General features: G+C 40.2%; 1 protein-coding gene across 8 annotated transcripts in view; it reads right to left on the bottom strand.

Moving 5' to 3' along the window:
• Positions 1-4,772: 4,772 nt before the first annotated feature.
• The window catches only part of DLGAP1 (DLG associated protein 1), a 329,410-nt gene continuing 309,797 nt past the window's right edge, over positions 4,773-24,385 (bottom strand). For 6 of the 8 annotated variants that reach the window (XM_036245139.1, XM_036245133.1, XM_036245134.1 and 3 more), the window contains 3 exons: positions 16,314-16,405; positions 10,899-11,051; positions 4,773-8,102 (listed from right to left, as the gene is read on the bottom strand). In XM_036245139.1, the coding sequence (XP_036101032.1) occupies positions 7,893-8,102; positions 10,899-11,051; positions 16,314-16,405 (455 nt within the window). In that variant the 3' untranslated portion in view covers positions 4,773-7,892. The remainder of the gene's footprint in view (positions 8,103-10,898; positions 11,052-16,313; positions 16,406-24,385) is intronic. The other 2 variants (XM_036245132.1, XM_036245131.1) reach the window with 2 other exon arrangements.

Genomic DNA, 24,385 nt, shown 5'->3' with positions numbered 1-24,385 from the left:
CATTCAGCTGCTTCCTGCATGCCCACTACTGGGGATCAAGCCAGCAACCCAGGAATGTCCTCTGACCAGGAATGTAACCAGCAAACTTTGGGTGCATGGGAAAATGCTCAACCAACTGAGCCACACTGACCAGGGCAAGAGCTTTACATACATTTATTTAATCCTTAAAACAACTCCATAAGTATTAGTTTTGTTCTAATTGTAAAGATAGGAAAGCTGAAGTACAGAATGTTTAAGTAACTTGCCCAAAAGACACAGCACAGCTAGTAAGTGGTAGGGATAGGATTCAAACACCAGCAGTTTGGCTTCATAACCTGATCTCTTTCTCACCTACAGAATGGCCCTGTCCCTGCTGGACAGACAGGCTCACTCATGGCACAATTTTGAGGCTGATGAGAGGGTGAGTCCAGTTTCTAAGAGAAATGCTGGCAAAATTTGTAAATGTCTTATAAGAGTATGGCAATGCTTTCCTACCTAACCCCAAATCAGGATATTGCAATCAAAATGATACGGATGATTTTGGAGTATGTGTGGCTTTTCCCTTTGCCTTGGTTTTCTTCCAGCTGGATCCTCTCTGCTCATGGATCTGGAGTCACTGACAGAAACCCTGCTGGAAAATTATTACTTCACTGTGTGCTGAAGCCAACAGGGATCATGGTGTGAGTGTGTGTGTGTGTGTGTAGACCTGTCTTCTGTATTATCTAACAAATTTAAATACTAAAAGCACTATGGAGGACTTTCCCTCCTTTGAAAGGATCATTTGGTGACTCAGTTCTGTTTTGATGACTTCTCTCAGGACAGTGTATCAGGTTTCTCAGGGCAGTCAAGACGTCGTATATTCTTTAGATAAGCATTTCCTTAATATTTAACCTACATTCTCTCGGTTGAATATTTAACCCAATTCTAATGTGTTGCCTTTGCTAGAGATATCTGGTCCTTGGCCTCCTTATAATCTTAAAATGAAGTGCTCTTGAGAACAATTACACCATGAATCAGCCACTGACGGATCCTGAATAGTCTAATGCCAAAACATCTTAGACCTGCGTTAGTAGGGTGTTTTACTTTCTTTATCTTCAGAATTACTCAGACTTGTCTGAATAATTATTCCTCACTTCACCACTAGTTACAAGTGTTTAACACCCACTAGAATTCAGTTTGGAAATTCTCATTTTCCTGTGCTAACATCTCTCCACTGTTCCAATTTTCCAAACTATTGATCAACTTTTCCCTCTCTCTGAAAAGACTTCATTTTGAATAACCTGCTGGTCAAGGGATCCTTGGTGTACCGATTCATACCTGGACACACAGATATCAGCATCTTGGAAAGGATCCCCCTTCAATCATCTCAGACTCATTACCTTGTTGACTAACAAAAAACAATTCAGGAGCCCTTGCGTTGATCTTTCACCTTTGTCAAGCTCAATGTTGAAAGTGCCAGCTCACCAAAGCCTCCCAGGTACTGGTTCTGCAGGGGCCGGGCCGCAGAAAACAGAAAAGGTTAGCTCCTACCAGGGAAGGCAGGAAAGGGGGTGAGGCTTTCTTCCCTGAGCAAGCTGGGGGGGGGGGGGCTCTCAATGAATGTGTTAAATTAAATCAAACTGGAAAGGAGTCTAAAAGTAAATTATTTAACCTATTTTCTTCTCACCTTTTCTTTCTAGTTCTGCCTTTGAGATCTACTTCTTCTCACACTTGGGAATTATAGACAGATACTGTATTGGCTGAGGTGGCAAAGCATATTAGGTCTTATTCTAGAAAGGAAATGATGTGACACAGCTGGGATTTTAAGAAATGTTGCTGGCAACCTGTCTGGTAGGGCTCAGAGGTTGAACATCATCCCGTGCACCAAAAGGTCACTGGTTTGATTCCCGGTCAGGGCACATGCCCGGGTTGTGGGCTCCACCAGGGAGCATGCTGGAAGCAGCTGATCGTTGTTTATGTCTCATCAATGTTTCTATCTCTCACCCTCCCTTCCTCTCTCTCTTAATCAATAAAAACATATTTAAAAAAAAAATAAGTGTCACTGGCAGCCTGGCTGGTGTGGCTCAGTTGGTTGACTGATGTCCTGTGCACCAAAAGGTTGCTGGTTCAATCTTGGGTTGGAGCACGTACAGAAGGTAACCATTGATGTTTTTCTCTCTCTCTGTCTCTGTCTCTCTCTCCCCTTTTCTCTCTAAGCATGTCCTCAGGTGAGGATTAAAAATAAATAAATAAGATTTAAAAAATAAAAGTGTCACTGACAGAAGTAAACATTTTCTCTACAGCAAGAGATTATTCCTAAAACCAAAAACCCTTAAAAATGGGCCCTCCTTTTTCAGTTAATAGAATATTATTATTTTAATATGAAGAGATGTTTAGAATACACTTCCTGACCATCCACAGTATTACCTAGCTCTTTGGATGTTTCTCCTCACTGTTCATAATTGAAACCGCTGATAGGCATGGAACTTGAAAGCCCGAGAAACAAGGAAGGAATCATCAATTGATGATTATGTGTGTGAATCTCAAAAGGCTAGTTGTGCAGGAATATTTGCTATTTGTAGAGCATGGGTCTCCAGAAGTATTAAAAACATTAGGAAAGCTACAAAACCTGTAATTGTTGTTCATAACCTCCCTCCCGTAGAGTCAATAGGAAGAATGCATTTCCCCCCTATCTAACAGAAGGGAAAGCTATTTGTTTTCCCCTCCTCCTTTCCAAAATGAAAACAAGAGTTTTTTATGGAAGAATCTCTTTATTAAGATCTCAGTAGAAGCTCCCTCATGACATTAATTTACCTATGAAGTGATCTGAAAGAGGAAATTAGTAGGCGCTTCTCACAGAAGGCAGCCTGCGAAGAGGAAGAATGGCAGTTGTCATCTGGACTAGTGAAAACATTTGGTGCAGTGAATCAGCTACATAGCAGAGCTTGACTTTGGGTGTTTACTAAAACACCTTCTTGATTTCGGTCATTTTTTAATAAAATCAGGCTTGGGCTCGTTTTCATAGAAGACATGGAAATAATGCATTAGTTTGGCTCAATGAAGACCCAGGAGTTACTTTCCTGTATTATCTGATGATGGCTTCCGGGCCAGCAGTAAGCCCCGAGGAAAGCATATGGACCAGGAAGCAGCATGCATTTCCTCTCTCTGCTCCAAGGGAGATGACGAGTGATTTACAGAGGAATTTAAGACCTATTCTGTAAACTTAGACTAATACGTGAGTAGGACAGTTTTCAGACAGGGCCTCTGGTTTCTGTTTGCAAAAGGAGTTGATCTAATCTTGCTTTAGCAGCTGAAAGTTAAACAGCCCAGCAAAACCCCAGGTAAATTTCAGCATCCTTTATTATCTATTAGTGGCATCTGAGAATGAACACATTCGGACACTATACTTTTAAAATGTCATTTATTTAAACCAAAATCAATTTATATTTTCAAGGGGGTAGATTTCAAATATATAAAAAGAAATTCATATTCAGAGCAAACAGTTTTGTTCAATTTCTATAAAAAATGTAACTACGTTTTTTGGGGGTGAACCCTGTAACATGAGAAATTCCTTGACTGAAATTCACATTTCCACCCTCAAAGGCTAACTCATTTTGTTTGGGGATTGGCTAAAATGGTTAAGGAGCTCCAACAAAATAAGAATTTATTTGTTAGGCCCTGGCCGGGTAGCTCAATTGGTTAGAGAGTTGTTCTGACACACCAAAGTTGCAGGTTCAATTCCTGGTCAGGGCACATACAAGAGTCAACTAATGAATGTATAAACAAATGGAATGAGAAATTGGTGTTTCTCTCCCCCCCCCCCACCTCTAAAATCAATAAACAAAAATTTTTAAAAAGAATTTGTTAAAACACAACAAGTGTAATTATGGTTCAGACTTCGGGAATAGTCAGATCTTTGCAGCCTCACAAGGATCCAGCCACTTCAAACTCGTTTGAAGCAGTTTCAAAAGTATATTGTATTATTTTGGAGATGGGTACAGGTTTTGTTTATGTATAAAAATCAGAAGAAGTGGCTGATCTGCTTAACAATCTCCAAGTTTGGTTTATAGGTGAATGGGTTTGCCCAAGGACTTGGTGGGGAGGAGGCACCATGGGTACAGGTTTCTTCAGAGTTGCAGCATTTTCAGATAATTGCAAATTTACTTCATAAAACATTCTAATTTACTTTATTTTTTGATAAGCCTGTATTTTTATATATATGAAGTAAGGTTTATAGATATAATCTAGATAAAACCCAGACAAAATCAACAGTGACACATTTTTATCAATTTTAAATGTTGGAAGAATGATAGCGACCCCACTGAAGAGCTGAATGAAAGCTTGAATTTGGGACTCAAATCTATTCCTTAATAATTATGTCACACTGGGCAAATCACTAAACATCAGTGAGCACAGTTTTTCATTACTGCGAGGATAAACTGAAAACTACAAAGCATTATTCTGACTTTTCCTACCCTGGAGAACTGTGTAGAAAACAAAATTGATGAAATGTTTGCAAAGAAATTCAAGTGGATACAATATATACAGATTTGTACAAGTTTAAGAAGCTAATGACCTCTTTCATGAAATATACATCTTTTTACTTCAACCTTTCACATGTGTGTGATCAGCATGGTAAAGTGACTTTTAGTTTTCAGTATTTCAATCCCTTGGCTCAACAGTGACTGGCATGTGTATTGTTACAATGCAAGTAAGAATGAGATGCTTCTTAATTGCTTAATTATTCTCCCCGAAGGCAGTTACTTATATTTTGGAAGAAGCAGGACTCTGTAGTGAAAACATGAAGACCTGAAAGCAGTGCATTAATTATTTTATTAATTTCTTCTTTTTACATTATGGGAAACATTAATCTATTTACAGTATTTTTGTTCACACACAATCTAGGTAGATAAGCCTATGAAATTCCAATTCATAAAGCCATAAAAATGTTCCCCACCCCTCCATCTGAAGGCTTTCAAATGAATCGTTTTTTCCAAACCAAAATAATTTTAAAAAATTACATTTGGGAATTCAGATATGCTAGTGATTTACATTCCAGTTATTTAAAATATGCATCTAGACATGTTTTAAAAAAGAAATGGTAAATTCACAAGTATAAGGCTTAAATTAAAGTGATAACTCACAATAAAACATTAAGAAAACATCTATAAATAACAGAAATATATTACAAATAAATTAGTTCTATTTACCATTTCAAATATTAAAAATCTTTAATCCATTTCTTCATCTCTCTTTACAAAAGGTTATGTGAATTGTATGGAAACAACTGCAAAAAATATAATAAATACTTAATTTCTTTGAACTTTTTTTTGATATGGGAGACAAACTTCTTTTGTATTCTCCCCTCCCCAAGAAAATGCCCAAACATCTTTATACCAAAGTTAAACAAAATAAGCAATTTTTTCAGGGTATACATTTTCCATTATGAACTAAAAAACATTTCTACAAATTACATCAAAAAGAACAATGTAACAAAGGTTATGCTCATGGATGTCAGTTAAAGGGGCAAGTGGTTAACAAGCAGCTTGTGTGGGGTCATGTTTTAACATCAATAATTAGCTCTTTATAAAGTGTTTGTACAATTTGTGTTTTTAAGGAAGGCAAAGGTCATGATGCCTGCAGGCATTTAGCTAAAAGATTTAAAATTCTTACCAAAAATAGCTTATGAATATACAAATACCATTCACATAGACAAGATAAATAGGCCTTCTCTTGTCTCTCTTTAAAATTTCCTGGGCTAAACCAGTTTCCAAAGAAAATATTGTAGGATGATCTTGAATAGTATTAGAAATCTATTTCTTAATCCAAACCTTATCTCTACCTCAGGGCACAGAGCTGTAGTTGGGAACATGGGTCTTCAAATGGATTCCACTTCCTTCATGTTAATTTGTGAGTTCCAAATCATTTGCAGGATTGAATGAGACCATAGGCTACCCAAGGTGGCAGTTGGCTTTACTTGATGTAAATTTTGTGTGACCTTCCATTGCTGCTACAAAGTAAATAAAACATGTATTCTTTTTAAAACCAGCAAATACTTGAAGCTCAAAATCTCTGTATGCTCCAATTTTACAAAGCACTCAAGATACTTTGTTCACCCTAGTTAAAAGTTTGTTTTTTAGTAAGTTAGTAGCCCTTTTCTTGTAAACCACAGCAGTAGACATTTGTGCCCTGTTTATAAAGATAGCTCAAAGCATCAATGGCTCTGAGAGGTAGCGAATTCTCTAGTGGTTTTAGAATATGTCCATGAAAAAAGTTGTTGCCAGAACCCATCACTTCTCTTAATTTCAGAAATAAAATTAAATTAGCACCTGGCTATGCAACTGTATTTTTTGAAAAAGCTTCTCTGGTGCAAGCATATTTGATGTATGTTTTTAGAAGTCTTTCATTTTTCAGTGGTAATTTCTAATATTTTAGCGTGGGAGCTGGACATAAAATGCCAGTGATACTTTAAGGTCACCATATTCTAAATGTTTAAACTGCTATGAATAAGGGCATTTAAGGAGAACTTCAGCTAGACGCAAAGTGCATACTGCCCCTCCATCATGACAAAAATGTAAATCAACATTCTCTGCCAAAAGCCTGGGTTTCTCTCAGTGTTCGGAGTCATGACTTTCCCCTCTCTCCTGTGGTTGATGAACCTTGCAAGTCAAATTTTTCTGGGACTTCAAGATGAGTGGCAGCTCTTTGGAATGAGACATGTCTATTGGGGTAGAAATTTTATTTTATTGGGTTGACATAGGACAAATCCTTATAATGGGGAATGATAGGACTCTGTGTAATAGTGAGAGAAGACGAAAGGAAGAAATAACGTCCGCAGTATGAACTAACAGGTTAAAAGGGATGGATGTGTAGCATTCAAAGGGATGATAAAAAAAAATCCAACTGTTCTCTGAAAACAGCCTGGCTGCTGTTTAAAACACTTCCTAAGCAGATGTGTACTTAAATATGTGTACTTCGGGAGGCTTCCCAGGATGGGCACTAACAAATTAATAGAACCAACAGTTCTCCTTTTAAGACCCTACCACACAACAATATAATATACATAATACAATAAGAGTTGATAAAACATTTCAGGTCTAATTTTTCTTAATAATAGAACAACAACAACAAAAAATCCCTTACATCTTAAACTCTCAGTGCTTCATTTGCCATGCCCTTCTTCATTTTATTGCCTTTCAGAATAGATTAATTTCCCTGAAAGATCAAATTTACAATCTTCTGCTGATTGAAACATTTGAAGCAGTGATTGATGAAGTAACAGTGAGGCAGTTTGTGCAGCTGTGAGTGGTGCAGGTACCCCCCAGCACCTGCAGATTTTGCTTCTCCCTTTCCCACTTCACATCTAGGTCCCCCACCCCCAGCCCAACTTGTTCCCCTCTTGGTTTGTCACTCATTGATTCCGGTGAGATGGCATGATTTCTGAGGTTGGAAATAAAGTGCTCCATCTGCTTTGCAAAATAATAACTGTTTAGGGGAAATAAAGGGAATCGGAGCCCTAGTTTCTTTCACGTGGAAGACAGTGAAGTCCCAAAGGATCACCCTGTGATACTGGATTTCTGAAATACCCTACGGTTTTATATTGCTGAGCTCTAGGGACAGACTAGCTTGAGAGAACTGAGGATGGTGGGTGACTTAAAGGGGCTATTTCTACACAGGTGGGTTTGGTTTTGCCAAAAGAAAGGGTTGGCTATCCGGATGAGGCAGGGTGACGCATCAATACAGGTGGCGAAGCTCGGTGAAGAACATGGGCAAACTGGTCCGGGCAGAGGGGTGACCGGGGGAGGCTCCTGCGAGATGGACAACTACACCGCGACTGTGGAAGTCACTGGGCTCAGAGACACACGGGCGCGGGGCGGGGAGGGCAGAGGGCGGAGGAGGGGAGGACAGATACTTGGCGACGCGCGGCCGGCGCCTCAGAGCCGGGTCTGCGCCTCGGGGATGTAGATCTCGATGCTCTCGGCGCTCTCGGTGGCCGAGTTCTGGCGGACGGATGCGGCGCGCTTGGCGGCCATCAGGCGCTTGCGGGCCTCCTGGCGCTGCGAGCTCTCCAGCGAGCGCTCCCGGATCAGCGGCGCAGGGCCCTTCGCCGGCTTCTTTGGCACTGGAGGAGGGGCCCTTCTCTCCTGATCAAAGCAGAAGGTTCAGGACATTACACAGCTTCTCAGGACAAGCTTGGGGAAAACTGGGATAGGTCAGTAGTTAGAACACACTTTTTTCTTTCCTTCTTTAAACCTAAGGGTGGTTAGTTCTGATCTGCACACTGTATATACATTTTTCTTCATTATTCTGGCTTGGGTACTCAAAAGATGCAGGGGGGAAAAAAATACCGGCAAGTTTAAGGCCAAGGGTAAAGCTGGATTGAGGAACTAGGTCTCTCCAAGGAAAGGCTGTGGGATTTAAAATGCCCCCTGCTGAAAGGCTGCGGCTCCTAGCACATTTACTGTGGTTCTCTCTGGAGGCTCCAACTCTTCCGGGGCCGGAGATGGAGAAGGGCTGCAGCGGCAGCGGCCCTTAGGACTCTGCACCCCATCTAAGGAGGCATGGCAGCTGGTGCGAGCTGGGTTCAGTTTAAAACCATCACCGCCCTCTCCCCAGGCCCGCCCGAGCCAAAATAGCCAAATGCGAAAGAAGAGAATGATAAGACTGTGTTCTTTAGCTTTGCAGATGCCACAGTGAGTTACACCGTTTGCACACCACACACAAACACACAGCAATATACTTTCCAGGGTCACCCTGGAGGGAAGACATTGATAATCCCTACACTCCTTGGAATCAGTTCCAAAATGGCTCCTAAAACATCCTGCTGGGATGTCACTCGGGGGGCCTCAGAATAACTGTGGTCCAGAAGGCTATTCCAATAACAGGGACATACACTGTGCCAGGAAGACTTAACACAGGACTGAAAGAGTTCATCTGCCTTAGCAACAGCAAACTATACAACAGGTACTTTTAAATGCCATTGCAAAAACAAAAGCCATTCATGACTTTAGCAGAAAATAAAAATGCAGTGGGAAAGAAGAAAATCTAGACCAGAAAGAAATTTTATGAAAAGGACGAGACTGTCAAGTTGCGAAATGGTCCATGTGAATGTTTTCAGTTTTAATAAAATACCCTCAGTCCTCATAAATAAACGTGAAATATGAAATGTCTCATAAATGTGAAAAGTACCTTAAAATATGGATTCTATGATTCTCCAAAGGACACTCCTTGTGCCTTAACATTCATGCTCATCACAGCAGTTCCCCTTTGCTGGGGTGGGTGAAATACCTAACTTATTACATTGGAGCTGCCCTCAGGCAGTTTAAGAGAGTATGTATGGTCCAGAGGACAGAAAAAGGAAGCACAGAGTGCAAACAGTATTCTGCCAACTCTGATAGTGCTTGTTCATTGTTTTCCCTAAAGTTCGTGGGGTGATGAAAAGCTCTGACCATGGACAAAGTGTATAATGATTTAGAAATCAAGTTAACTAATGATTTATTGTGCGAATGTCAGTAGGTTACATATATCAATTCTTAGCATCACTTCTTTTGGACATTTTAAATCCTCATTGTTGAGTAACTTGGTAGATATGTTTTAAAGTATGAATATTGATCATTTTAGTCATATTTTCTTATTCTTGTACATTTTATTTTTTTAACAATAATTAAAAAAACAAAAACAAAAAACACAACAACGGGAAATTATTTGGGTCAGCTCTAGGAATAAAATGAACTTGATGTGTGTGTATACCTGTAGTGTTTTTTAAAAAATAAGACCAATTCAAAGGCTTATCTAGCAGATCGTTTTAAACACATATTTAAAATATAAGCTAGATTAAGTGCAAATATTTGACTTCCCAAGTGAGAGACCACACATACATCAATGGTGCTTTGATGCTTCACACCAAAACCCTCAGGTTGACGGTGACAGAATTGGAAATGAGAGAGGGTGATGATAGCGTTGCTTTTCTTTCTACTATGCACTGTTCCTTGGGACTGGATTTCTCCTGGGAGCCCACTGACCCCAAGAACCCTGATGTTATGATGGGCAGCAACAGAATGGATTGGTTTGCTATTAGCTCTCCGATAGGCGAGGAGATCTGAAAAGGGCAAGGCCACCAGTGCTTCAGGGGAACAGCCGTGCATACTTTTTGTAGTTGAATCTCTTGGAACTATTTGACCTCAGGCCAAAGGAAAGCAAAGCGTTAAAAAAGTCATGAATGACAGCCCAGCCTAGGGAGGTGGACATTGTATACCTGTGTGAGCCTAATCGAACCACCATAATCAAATGTGAAAATTGCAGTTTATTAATTAAAGTAAAAAATTTGAGACTTTATTTCTAAACTGTTGCACGAGGAACCCAGTGAGCAATATTCCCCAAGGAAAATCAACCAAAAGTAAAATTCTTTTAAAAATAAAAATTCCAACATTTTTGATTATTGTGAAACTAGATGGTGTGTATATTTTTAGGAACAACAGTGGTTTCTTTATTACTATATTTATGAAATGATTATCAAAGTCAAGTTAGTTTTCAAGGCTTCTTATTTTTCTCAGAAACACATCCTAGGATGTAAGGAAGTTGAACTCTTGCTCTATGTAATCATGCACTGAAGATGTCATTTATTTTAGTTTAAAAAGCAAAATGGAGGCAGTTCCTTTCAGTGACTAAAATGGTTTAACTTAAAGTTTAATTAACAAAAAAAGCCACATTCCCATTTTCCAATTCACAAAGACAGGTTTTTCTTAAAAAATATGCCTGAAACATATTACAGATAATATCCCAAATGATTACTATGTAAACATTGTCATTACAATGAAATCAATATGATATTAGCTCCATTTCACATTGTAAACAGCAAGACTGAATGCAGAAACCTATTTAGACTGTCCAGTGTTTGTGCAGGTTTTTAAATGAACCATACAAAATCTACATTGTTCTACCTTCTTGTCAAGAGGATCCATCTGTTTCCAATTATTGGCCTTTAACTGATGGAGTTCATCAAATTTCATACTAATATTTTCTATGGATAACTGCAGCATGTCCCAGAACCCCGCCAAATCCTGGGAGGTGGGCCTTGGATGAGCATTAGGGTTCTGTACAAGAGAAAGAAGACATTCATGCTTTAGAGGCAGTTCATGACAGCAAGCACAGGGCCAAAGTGACATCTTCAAATAGTTCAAACAATGTAAGGAGGATGAATTCCTTTTGGTTTTCAGATAAAAGTGATAATTTTATGGTAATTTACAAATGGTAATTTTATTTAAAAAATTTATATATATATTCAGCTTTACTGAGGTATAATCGACAAATAATAACCATAAAACATTTCAAGTGTACAATTTGAAATATACTGTGAAAGAGTTCTCTCCATTGAGTTAATTAACACATCAATGACCTCACATATTTACCTTTTATTTATTTATGTTTACTTTTTTGTTTTTGTTTGTTTGTTTCATATTTATCTTTTAAAAATATTTTTGGTGAGAACATTGTTCTACTCTCTTAGCAAATTTCAATTATACAATGCAGTGTTATCAGCTATAATCAACATGTTATACATTAGATCCTCTGACTGTATTCATCTCCCAACTGAAAGTTTGTACCCTTTTACCAGTTTCTTCCTATTTCTTCCACCCCTCAACCCTTAGCAACCACTTTTCTTTTTTTTTTTTCAGTCCTCACCTGAGGACATTTTTGCATTTATCTTCAGATAGAGCAGGAGGGAGAGAGGGAGGAAGAGAGAGAGAGAAACAGCGATGTGAGAGAGACACAGCAACTGGTTGCCACTCACACAACCCCAACCGGGGCTGGGGACAAACTGCAACCGATGTACGTGCCCTCAGCGGGAACTGAACCTGGGTCTCTCTGGTTCGTCTGTCGATGCTCTAACTGCTGAGCCAAACTGACCAGGGCAGCAACCACTTTTCTATTCTGTTTCTATGAGTTTGACTTTTTCTTTTTTAGAGTCCACTACAAATGGTAATTTTATACACACATCCATTTGAGTCAGTGACTCTCAAATGCCAAGGTCGTAAAACTCTTCTTTTGTAATACAACATCTATCAGTACAGAATGAAGGGAGAGTAAACATTAAAAAACCCAGAATATATGATCTACAATAAGATGCATAGTAAAATACCATATTTAAATGAAAATGCCATCTTTGAAAAAAACTCCACAGTATATTAGAGCCGGTATTTGACTATTGCTACCCAACTTATTTGGAGAACAGATATGTAGTCTAAAATACAACTAGTTTTAATACTATATTGAGTGAAATACTAGGGTAAACAGATGATGAGTAATAAAATAATTAAATTTTTAAAATACTATATGTTTAAACAATTAAGATGTTATTGCCCTGGCTGGTTTGGCTCAGCAGTTAGAGCGTTGGCCTGAAGACCAGAGAGTCCCGAGTTTGGTTCCTGCTAAGGTCACATGCCTCGGTTGCAGTTTGTCCCTGGCCCTGGTTGGGGTCGTGTGGGTGGCAACCAGTCGATGTCTCTTTCTCACATTGATGTTTCTCTCTCTCTCCCTTTCCCCCTCTCTCCCTCCCACGCTCTTTGAAGATAAATGCAAAAATGTCCTTGGTTGAGGATTAAAAAAAAAAAAGATGTTATTAATGTAGGAAGTCATTTTATCATATAAGTACTTTGGCAAAATCATTTGGAAATAAATTAGTATTATATTGACCACAGCATAATATAGCAAATGTGAGAACACATATCTATACATACACATAGAGTCTATAGTGACCCATTTGCTAGATAATATTAAACATTCTTTGGTATTAAAGGAATGACTTTCTTTGCCTCCATCCACATATCCTGGGCAAGAAAGTATGATTTATATAATCTAAGTACAGATTTATATAATCTAAGATAGAAAAAAAACTAAGAGAGTAAAGGTGTTATGGTCATTGCTAATCACTAACTGCAGTTGTAGCTAAAGCATTCATGGTTAGATTGGTGGGAACTGCCATATGTCAGACATTTAAAGTTGAGGTCAGTGTTGGTTACCTGTAAGTATTTCAGGCAATTGGTAGACTGTGAAACCTCATGCCATATAATAACTTGAGGCCAGTTTATACTTTAAAACCAACCCTTATAAAAAACAGTATCAGAATTTCAGAAAGTGTAAGGTTGATGACCATCAAAATTAATGGGTAGGAAAGAACTTTTTAGCCCTTTGAATGGACTAACATTATTTGTATAGACTCAAACTAAATACAAGTAAAGATGTTTTTATAAACTTACAGTTCTAAAACTACCAATAGTTCTGAAATTCACTGGAAGAAATAAATTCTAAAGTTTGTAAGCGTTGATTCAGTCTTAAATCTGTGCTAATGACACCTGAATTAATGAGAGTTTCTCTGTAAACTAAATCAAAACTAAAAAATATTTCTCATTATTTAGGTTTAGAAAAGACAGATAATAGTTTTGACAGAGTACCTCTCAAATGGAGTTTTATGATCGCATAATATATTTCCTTATTATTATTATTGTTTATCCTCACCCAAGGACATTTTTGCATTTATCTTCAGATAGAGCGGGAGGGAGAGAGAGAGAAACATCAATGTGAGAGAGACACAGTGAGTGGTTGCCACCCTCACGGCCCTGGGCCCAGGGACAAACTGCAACCGAGGTACCTGCTCTCAGTGGGAACCAAACCCAGGACTCTCTGGTCCGTGGGCCGATGCTCTAACGGCTGAGCCTAACCAGCTAGGGCTCCTTATCTTACTGATAACAAAAACTAAATTGCTCATATTCTAGAGTTTATTAAAGTATTTTAGGTCATAAGTTCTATTGGCTCAATTGTTTCAGTGCACCAGTGCATGAAATGATAGTTCCACAGGCAAAGAGTTATTTTTACTCTGTATATTGGGTAGTTTGTTCCCTCCTCACCAAGAACTCATTGCCTCTATCATGAAACAGATAGATGAGGAAGCAGAAAGAATGTAGGCTCTCAGCCAGTCTCTGAATCAGTGGGCCATGTGATACCCCATGCACAAGAAGAAGTTGCAGCACTAGCCTTCGTCTGAACCAGGCCACTCAGAGGTCAGAGATGGTGAATAGTGTGAAAGGATGAGGAGGGTTGGGTTCCTTGGTTTAGTTTTATTGAAAAAAGCAACTCTCATCCATTTATTTTATGCCTAAGAGTCTAGTCTGAGATAATGTCTGAGTATTCAAGTGTTTCCCTCCTCAGAGTAAGAACTCAAGAAAGGAGAGGTGGGTCTGATTGTGACCAGTCTTAGTGCCATGTTTATGCAGCTTTGTAGAACTGAACAATGCTACCACCAGGCCACCGTGCTTCCTGCTGCAGGGGAGTTACAGCTGACTGATCAGGTCGCTCCATGAGGGTGAGGAGTGCAGCTCAAATTTGGGGGGATAAGTAGGGTGGTGGGTGGATTTACAGGGATTATTAGGTCAAAGAGACTGAGATTTGAATCTTGGTTCAGCCTCTTAACCACATGGCCGCCATGCCCATTTTTCTCAGCCGTAAAACCATCATAGAAATGATGTCACAATCTACTCCATAAAGTCTGATACACTGTGGGCTCTTGAGCTTCCCTCCTGGGTCAGGTTTGACCAGCCATCAGTGGCCTCGGCCCCCATGTAGTTCCTCTTTCGTTTCCCTCCACCATGTTTCTCATACTTTGCCACCTAAGTTCCTCTAGTGGCCAAGGAGTGTGAGCCCATCAGGAACTAGGAAACAGCAAAAGGTGGCTTTAACGAGGTAAGCCTTTCCTGGAAGTCTGCACATTTTTCAAAATATTTTGTCTGCAATTTCATCTTCAAAATCTATACAATATTTATATTCTACTTCATAATATTCCTGCCTGTCACACAATGCTTTCAAAGCATGCTCTGTGCCCTGCACTGTGTACATACTAGGCTCCAGGTGTATCCACCAGCCATTTTGAGAAGTATAGCTTATGTGAGCTTTCTTACATTTAAAGAGCAAAGAGAATCATGTTAATTAAGATCTGTGACACATTTCCGAGTTTATAAGTCAGCAGAAATTCTGTACCTGGCATGAAGTGAAACTCACGAAAATATTTGTTGTATTCACTTGTCAATACATTTACTAATATATATGATCTCATAATCCAGAATAGAATTTCTGAGACGGTGACAGAAGGATCAGGTAATTTTTGCTGAGGGAGGGGAAAACGAATTATAGGTGGGAGGGTGACGAGTAGAAAGGAAGAGATAGCCCCACAGGCAGCTTTTAGAAAGAAGAGCCCGGAGAAGGGAATGGGGAGTACTAATTTTTGCATGCTTTCTATTTTTTTCTTGGCTGAGCCCTGTCTAGATAAATCCCTCTCAGTCTGTACTTGTCCTTGTTAACAAAAAGATGTGGTTAAAACTATGAAATCATAGTTTGGGTCAATTAGATTGCTTATAAGCATGTTTTTACTTTCAACAAGATAAACAAGTTGCTTTTCATGATCTTTGTTTTAGATCCAGCTTGACCAACAATTGGCCAATAAAAGCTATTCTTTCAGAATGGCACTTGTAGAGATAGTAGCAGGTTTTTTTGTTTTTGTATGTCCAAGAAGGATTCATTTGTCTCAGGGAGATCAAATCTATATTTTTTGATACCTTCCATCTCTGGCCCTTAATTAAAACAAAGAACTCTGATTAGGATATATAAACTGATGGTTATTTCTTTTTTTTTTTTTTAATATTTTTATTATTATTATTATTTTTTTAATCCTCATCCGAGGACATTTTTCCATTTTTTGTACAGACAGAGTGGGAGGGAGAGAGAGGAAGAGAGAGAGAGGGAAACATCGATGTGAAAGGGACACATCGAGTGGTCGCCACCCGCACGACCAACCAGGGCTGGGGACAAACTGCAACCGAGGTACATGCCCTTAGCGGGAACCGAACCCGGGCCTCTCCGGACCACAGGCGGACGCTCTAACCGCTGAGCCAAACCAGCCAGGGCAATGGTTATTTCTAAAGGAAAATCATTATCCAAAATGATTTTCTGTAATATTATTTTTGAAATATCAGGCTGCATCCTATTTTGGTAAGAATAATGAAATCAGAGATGCTATATGAAAGCCAGGAAAATGGAAATGTTCCAGGTACCAAAAAGCAGGAAACAGAGTTTAAATCTGATTGGGTTTTTTTCTTCTAAGGTTATTTAAATATGAAATAAGTATTTTTAATTAAAAAAAAAAGCAGGAAATAAAATTCATTAGAAAAGTCTCTGTTCCAGGTGAGAGAGTCCAATGGGCCTTGACTCAGTTCAAAATCAGTTTTTCTTTAGTTGGGCCAGTCTTGATGACACATTCTTCTCATGGTACTAGCAGGGAAGTGGTAATGATAGGGAATGTTACCTACCAGGTTTTCTTCACACAGTTCTCTGAACTGGTAGAATTTCTGGGCCATGAGAAGTTGGGCACTGCCCACTGCAGTTCGGATTTTCCCTAGAACTGAAAAGAGCAAACATACAAGAAATTTACACGTTGTGTCTCATTGTTGAGATTCAGTCTGGTAAAGCAAAGAGGAAGTTATGCTGCAATAATCCGGGAAAACAGCACACACAGCACACGCACACACAGTGCATGCACACATATACACAGCCCAATCGCGGTCATTACTATGCTGGTCTATGTAACAGAGGCTCTATGTTAAGTATAAAAGCAACTTGGGAAAAGAAACACATGTTCACCATGCATATTTCTTAAGGATCATGGAGTTTTCCACCACAGCAGTGGACATTACCAAGAGAAGAGGCAAACAATTTTTTTCCTTTTACTGCAAGGATGAATTGCAAATGCTTACCCATATAGTTATGAATTTATTTGTGTCAGCAATCATGGTCTGCTAGTTTGTTTTTCTAACCCAAATCCAAACACAAGAAAAGCCATCTTGTCTTGGAGGGGGACCTCTTGGCACTCACCATATTCCATCCATAGCTTTCATTATTTTTCTGGAGCTCAACCACTGGTACTGTCAGGAAAGAGCCACTGGCCAGTTGAAAGACTTTCTAAGGAGTGAACATTTTCAGCCTGTTGCCTAGGGAACACCAACACCGTCCCAGCCTTTCCACTCCATGGCCCAATGTTACTGTTAATATAGGTTTAATTCCCTACACACTGTGCTGAAAATCTTCCCCTTTGCAAGCTACTTCTTGCCTCCTGTGTAGTCCAAGGTGAGAACCTCTCAACCGTAGGGCGTGCTGAGACGGGGCGGAGTGCTTTGCACAGAGCAGTCCTCGGCTCTGCATTGTCCCAAAGCTCTCCCTCCAGCCCTAGGGGACCAGGGCACAGCTTCACTGCTGGAGCCCTGCCACCAGGCAGTTCTCAACACGCCCTCCCTGCCAGGAAGGGAAAAGGCACCCGGCTTGCTCTTTCCCTGGCCCGCATAGAACACCAAGGTGCACTTGGCCTGCTTTGAAATCTTCACGGGGAGGCAGATTATAGGATTTAAGCAATGGTTTTGCTGTTGTTTTATTATGAATTTACAGAGCCTGAGACTCAGAGTGGAATCATGTCTCCCTTTCTCGACCTCATTCCCCACAGAGTCTGAGAAGAAGAAAACAGAAGAAAAAGAAACTTCATTTTGGCCCAGGATTTTCTAGAAATTTGCTTCTCTGTTGAAAACTGCCAGCCCTGCTATGGTTTATAATGCACATTATACTTCTGCACTACTCTGGTATTTTAGCATTCCCACACCCGTAACTCAGGGCAACTGTGAACTCTCCAATGTGTCACCAGTCATGCCAAACAGCTGAAGTGCAGGACTTGGCCTACTCGGTGATAGCAAGGGGTCCCCCTTGACAGCCGTCTGGCAGCTATTGCTCAGGGAAAAGTTTTTATTTCCTTTGAATCTGCTTAAACTATTTTGAGATGGTTATTTCATTCCTCTTTAAGTGATCTATCAGTTGTCCGAAGCCTTCTCTCCCTTTCTCAATACTCCAGAAGCAGAAGAGACAGCATATGAAGACACAGGGCACCACAGTTGTTAGGAATTCAGGCCCTGAGTGGGCCAAGGATTCTGGCTCCAACATGGAGATCAGCCACTGCTCTGGACAGGTCACTTAATCTGTTTTTTCATATGTAAAATGGAGCTATTGATACCTATCTGTAGGATTGTTATTAAGGTTTAAAGTGGTAACACAGCCCTGGCCCATGTGGCTCAGTTAGTTGAGCTTTATTCTGTGCACCGAAAGGTCACTGGTTTGATTCCTGATCAGGGCGCATGCCTGGGTTGCAGATTTGGTCCTGGGTCAGGGTGCATGTATGAGGCAGACGATCGATGTTTCTCACATTGATGTTTCTCTCTCACATGAACATTTCTCTCTCTCTCTCCCCCTCCTTTTTTCTCCTTTCCTCTATAAAATCAACAAAAACATTTTAAAAAGTGGTAATGTATGCAAATTGCTTAGGGCAGTGTCTGATATATAACAACCACTCAATAAATGTATATTATTATCTCGGACCAAGACATTACACACTTCCTTTACCGGTGTGCCAACTGTGAGCCCCACACTTGCTCTGCCCAGAAGAATAGAGGAAAACAATAAAAGTTTAGATTATTCAAAGGTAAACAACCAGACATCCATGGTTGCCTGGGACGGGTATATGCTTTGATGACCTGTCCTAGAGCTGAGACAGGTCTGAGAAGGCGCTTCCTAGGTGAACACATGGTTTTAGGCAAACTCTAAGGTTTCTGAATTATTTTACCGAAGGGTAGGATTTTGACACCAGCGAATTTCAGAATGAATCATGGAAGATTAGAACTAATACCTAAATCTCCAATTTGCTGGCTGAGATTGCTTAGCTCTTGGGAACTGTCATAGACACTAAACAACTGTGATATGCCTCAAATTTTGAGCTAAGTTTCTCAGTTACAGCTGAGTGCCTGTACGGTGTATTAGACAGCCATTATAAGAGTAGCAGAGTTAGACTGATTCTCTAATGAGGAGAAAGCATTGCCCCAAACAACCATCCAACCAACACCCAACCATGTAGGTGGGGGCTGACTCAGATTTTTTCTTAAGGAAAATAAGGGACATCCTTCTTCATTCAGCATGGTTTAGTGAGAACCCTAGAATTCTAGATTTGGAGCAAAAATATCTGGGGTAGAGTTGAAGCCCTTCTGTTTCCCAGGTTTTTGTTATCATGTTCCTTGAATAGAAATTTCTTACTGGTTCCAGGGTTATTTGCATTTTCAGTGTCCAAGTGATGGTTTTTCCTAGGTCCACGGTAGAAAGATGATTTAGATCAGAAGTAAAACCCTGAAAGATGAGGGCACTGAACAAGAAGATGATAACTCCTATTTCTTTGCCCTCCAAGCTTTCTTTTTTAGAGAATTGGAAATTCATTTTGATTTTTAGGGAAGAAGCTCTAATGGAGTTCTGTTTTACTTATCCAGTAGACACTAACTTGGTGTATGAAATAACTTTTTTCTCCTAGAAGTAAATTTCACAACTGTTACATAGGCCTTAGGGAAGTATAAGACTAATAAACAGTAAATGGTAAACACCAAAGGAAGTAAACAGTAGGGAGAAAAAAGCTGAATGTTGGTAAAGAAACTAAGATAAAGTAAAAAGAGGCATCATGCCCGGTTGGTGTGGCTCAGTGGTTGAGCATTGATCCATGCATCAAGAGGACGCTGGTTCGATTTCCGGTCCAGGCATATACCCAGGTTGTGGGCCCAGTCTCCAGTGGGGGGTATGCAGGAGGTGGCCAATCACTGTTCTCTCTCATTGATGATTCTGTCTCTCTCCCTCTCTCTTCCTCTCTCTCTAAAATCAATAAAGGAAAATATATATATATATATCTATATATATATATATATATATATACATATATATATATACATATACATACACACACACAAAAGAGGCATCGTAATGTCATTTAGAAATGACTCTAGCCCTGGCTGGGTGGTTCAGTTTGTTGGAGCATTGTCCTGTACACCAAAAGGTGGTGGGTTCCATCTCAGGCACGAATGGGAGGCAACCAATCGATGTTTCTCTCTCACATTGATCTCTCTCTTTCTCCTCTCCTCTATCTAAAATCCTTGGGTGAGGATTACAAAAATATTTAGAAACTACACTAAAACATTCCATATCAACCTTCAGCAGAGTGCAAAGGAAAGATTTTGATCAGGGATGCTAGGAAAAGGAGTAAAAGGAGCAACAATAAATGAAATATATGGGTTTCAGCTGTGGGCTTTTCCCATGCATATGCAACAGCCCAACCTGGTATTAGAAAGTTCTGGAAGAGGTCTAGATATAGGGCATCTTTCCAGGTTAACCTTGTATCTCATTATTTTACTGTAGCATGCTAGTAGGTCCTCAAGGACATGGCCAAAAAAGCCAGGAGAGCCTGAAAGTGTGGGGTTTGCACAAAAGCTGGTAGGCAAAGCCGATCTTCAAATTACGTTTTCATGGAGTAGACAGTCCGTGTGGGCTCTGGGAATTCATTCAACAAATATTTATTAAGGGCACAGGATGACATGGTAATAAACAAGAAAAGTCTTGCCCCCATAGATCACATTCTGGTGAGGGATAGTGGGAGAGACTGTGCAACATAAAAATGTGGATTTAAAGGTTTAGGATTTGCTAGATTACTTGGAATGGTCAGATGGAGCTGAGCATGACTGAGCAATTCAAAGGACAGTGAATTCTTTAAATGGTGGTTAGAGAACATTCTGCGTTTTCTGTCTCTCTTTTTTAATTTTTTTTTTTTATTTTCACCGTCTCTATCAACTTTTTATTAATTAATTTTTGTTACAGATGTTTCTCCTTTTTCCCCCACTGATTCCCCACTCCACCTCCCCCTCTGCCCTGTCCCCAGCTTTGTTGTCCATGTCCATTGTTCATGCATACATGCATATAAGTTCTGTGGTTTATCTCTCCCCCACCACCACCTCTTCTGGGGATTGTCAGTCTGTACCCCACTTCCACATCTCTGGGACTACCCCATTCCTCAGACTGTTATGTTCATTATATTCCACAAATAAGTGAGATCATATGATACTTGTCTTTCTCTGTTTGGCTTGTTTCACTTGGGATGATACTTTCCAGGTCCCTCCATGTAGTCTCAAAGGATAAGAGATCTTTCTTTCTTACAGCTGCATAGTACTCCATTGTGTATATGTACCACCGCTTTTTTTATCCATTCGTCTACTGATGGACACTTGGGCTGTTTCCAGATCTTAGCTATTGTAAATAGTGCTGCTACAAACATGGGGGTACATATATTCTTTCTGATTGGTGTTTCAGGTTTCTTAGGGTATATTCCTAGAAGTGGGGTCATTGGGTCTCTTTTTCTAATTTTAAAAATTTTTTTCCTTTATGGATTTTAGAGAGAGAGGAAGTGAGAGGAAGAGAGAAATAGAGACATCGATGAGAGAGAATATAGATTGGCCACCTTCTGCATGTCCCCCACTGGAGATCAGGCCTACAACCTGGGCATGTGTCTTGATCAGGAATCGAACTGGCGACCTCTTGGTGCATGGGTTGATGCTCAGCCGCTGAGCCACACAGGCTGGATGTTCTGGGTCTCTCTTAAGAAATGAAAAACAGCCCCAGCGGTTAGAGTGTCAGCCTGCGGTCCTGAGAGACCCGGGTTAGGTTCCCACTAAGGGCATGTACCTCGGTTGCAGCTTGTCCCCGGCCCTGGTCGGTTGTGCGGGTGGCAGCCACTCGATGTGTTCCTTTCACATTGATGTTTCTCTCTCTCTCTCTCTCTCTCTGTTCCTCTCTCTCCCTCCCACTCTACCTGAACAGAAAATGGAAAAATGTCCTCGGGTGAGGATAAAAAAAAAAAAAAAATGAAATGAAAAACAAAAACAAACAAACAAACAAAAAATGGAAAACAAACAAACAAAAACATGGTTTGGGGTGGTATCAGTTGCAATATGAACACTGACTCTGTTTGTGACTCAGCTTGTTTTATAATTTTATTTATTGATTTTTAAGAATTGATTGATTTTAGAGAGAGATAGGAAGGGAGAGAGAGAAAGAGAGAAAAACATTGATTTGTTTTTCTACCTTTTATGCATTCATTGGTTGATTCTTGTATGTACCCTGACCAGGGTTTGAACCTGAAACCTTGGCATATCAGAATGATGCTCTAACCAAGTGAGCTACCTGGCCAGTACAACAACTTGTTTTAGTAATCATCATTTGAAAATGCCACTGTTTTTTTGGGACAAAAATGAAAATACATGAATGTAGAAAGGGCAATATAGCAAACATCTATGTCTATGCTTTTCCCTAAAGAAACAAATGTTATTTTTTTTTCAAATGTGCTTCTGAATTTGTGTTTCTTTTTTCTCTCTCTCTGTGCAATGAAAGAAAGCCCTACAGATAAAGTATACTCCCCTCTGTCCCATTAGCCTCCTTCCCAGAGGAAACCACTAAACTAGATGATAAACATTCTAGTCCCATCCCAGAGTTTATGAAGGTTTATTTCCCTGGTCCTAGAAAGGTGACAGCTAAGGTCTTTCTGGAGTGTAAACAATCCCACTAGTACAACTGAGACCCCACGGCTTGAAGCAGACTCTGAATGTTAGATGGGGGTTTTCGGGCTGTGTTGATCCTGGAGGAGGATGTGCTGCTGGAGTTCCATTTAGTTGGTTTCCTTCATACCCTGGTCCTTATAGCCTTTCCAGACTGTTCAGCCCATATGTAGTTGACAATTTTTTCACCACCTATCTCTCTTAAGGCATATTCAATGTATCTTCCAGAATAATGATTTTTACTGTATCCCTAGGCATGACATTCATCCATGATTTTTACCAGCTAGTTGTATAATATTCAATCATATAATAAGCCTTGTTTTTATGTGCCACTCTTTATATATAGGTAAGTCTAGCTCTCCCTAGGTGTTTTATTAGCACCCTGATAGTACAATCTTTTAGATCCTTTTCTCCCAGTTCCTTGATTAATCTATCCCTCAGTGGAAGTACAGAATAGCCATAAACACCATTGAACTAAATTTCCTCTATCTAAAAAGTTGGCACCTCTTTATTAACTCTCCCACTTATAATTCTAGAAACTTCTCATCCCACAATAGATAGTTATGAGGGATCATAAAGAGAGGACAGGCCTGGGTTAATTTACCATACAAAACCAGGAAGATTCTTCGGAAGGCTATCACTGTTTGGTTTTTGCAAAACTCTATTTATCTTTTTATGTTGTATTTCAAAGCACTTTCACATGCACATCTAATTGATCCTCATAGGACCTGGTGGGGCAAGGTAGATATCATCATTTCATTTAGAAAATTTGGGCCCAAACTAAGCCGTGCCTTCCCTGGGCCCCACGGTCCTGGGTCGCTGTCTTCTCACTCCTGGTCCAGTTGTGTTCTTTTCTCTCAATACTTAGTGACCACTGGGCCGGAATCCCCTGAACTGAAGCCATTTGATGGTGATTTCTTTCCTTTACTAACACTTTCTAGGCAACACAAATGGATAGAAGGGGGACGGCTACAACAAGTCAAGGCAGAGAATTCGAAGAAGTTCAGCAACCCAATTCCTAATGAGAGCAAAGCACACAAAGACAGTTCATTTGTGAAAAGAATGGAGGAACCAGGAAATATCACTCAAATTTTGGTTTTTCTTCTAAACATTATACATGTACTCAAAAGCAGAGAAAGACTATTTTGTGTGAAGAGGGCCTTTTATAAAAACTGATTTTAAATCTCTTGAATGTAGATTCAGTCAAACTTCAGACATTTAGGACTTCCGGTCAAGATGACGGCGTAAGTAAACGTGGTCACCTCCTCCCACAACCACATCAAAATTACAACTAAACTACAGCACAACCATCATTCAGAACCAACTGAAATTGAGCTGAATGGAAGTCCTACGACTATGCAATTAAAGAAGAAGCCACATTGAGACTGGTAGGAGGGGCGAAAGCACGAACTGGCAAGTCCCACACCCATCTGTGGCAGATAAAAATCACGAGGATACAACTGGGAAGGTTCTCCCTGAGGACTGAGGGGTCCCCATCCCACACCAGGCCCCCCAGCTCAGGGTTCCAGTGCCAGGAAGAGAATCCCCATAACTTCTGGCTGTAAAAACCAGCGGGATCTGAGGCTGAGGGAGGCTGAGGCAGCTGGAGCCCCAGGCAGTTCTTCTTTTTTTTTAATCCTCACCCGAGGACATTTTCCCATTTTTTTGTTCAGGTAGAGTGGGAGGGAGAGAGAGGAACAGAGAGAGAAAGAGAAACATCGATGTGAAAGGGACACATCGACTGGCTGCCACCCGCACGACCGACCAGGGCCGGGGACAAACTGCAACCAAGGTACGGGCCCTTAGCGGGAACCAAACCCGGGTCTCTCAGGACCGCAGGTCGACGCTCTAACCGCTGAGCCAAACCGGCCAGGGCCCAGGCAGTTCTTCTTAAAGGGCCCCCACATGAACTACTTGGACTCGCTCCTTCTGGG

Source organism: Molossus molossus, unplaced genomic scaffold, assembly GCF_014108415.1.
Source record: "Molossus molossus isolate mMolMol1 unplaced genomic scaffold, mMolMol1.p scaffold_m16_p_6, whole genome shotgun sequence".
Classification (NCBI taxonomy): Eukaryota; Metazoa; Chordata; class Mammalia; order Chiroptera; family Molossidae; genus Molossus; species Molossus molossus.
The sequence above is the reverse complement of the archived record's forward strand: the minus strand, read 5'-3'. Positions and strand labels throughout refer to the sequence as shown.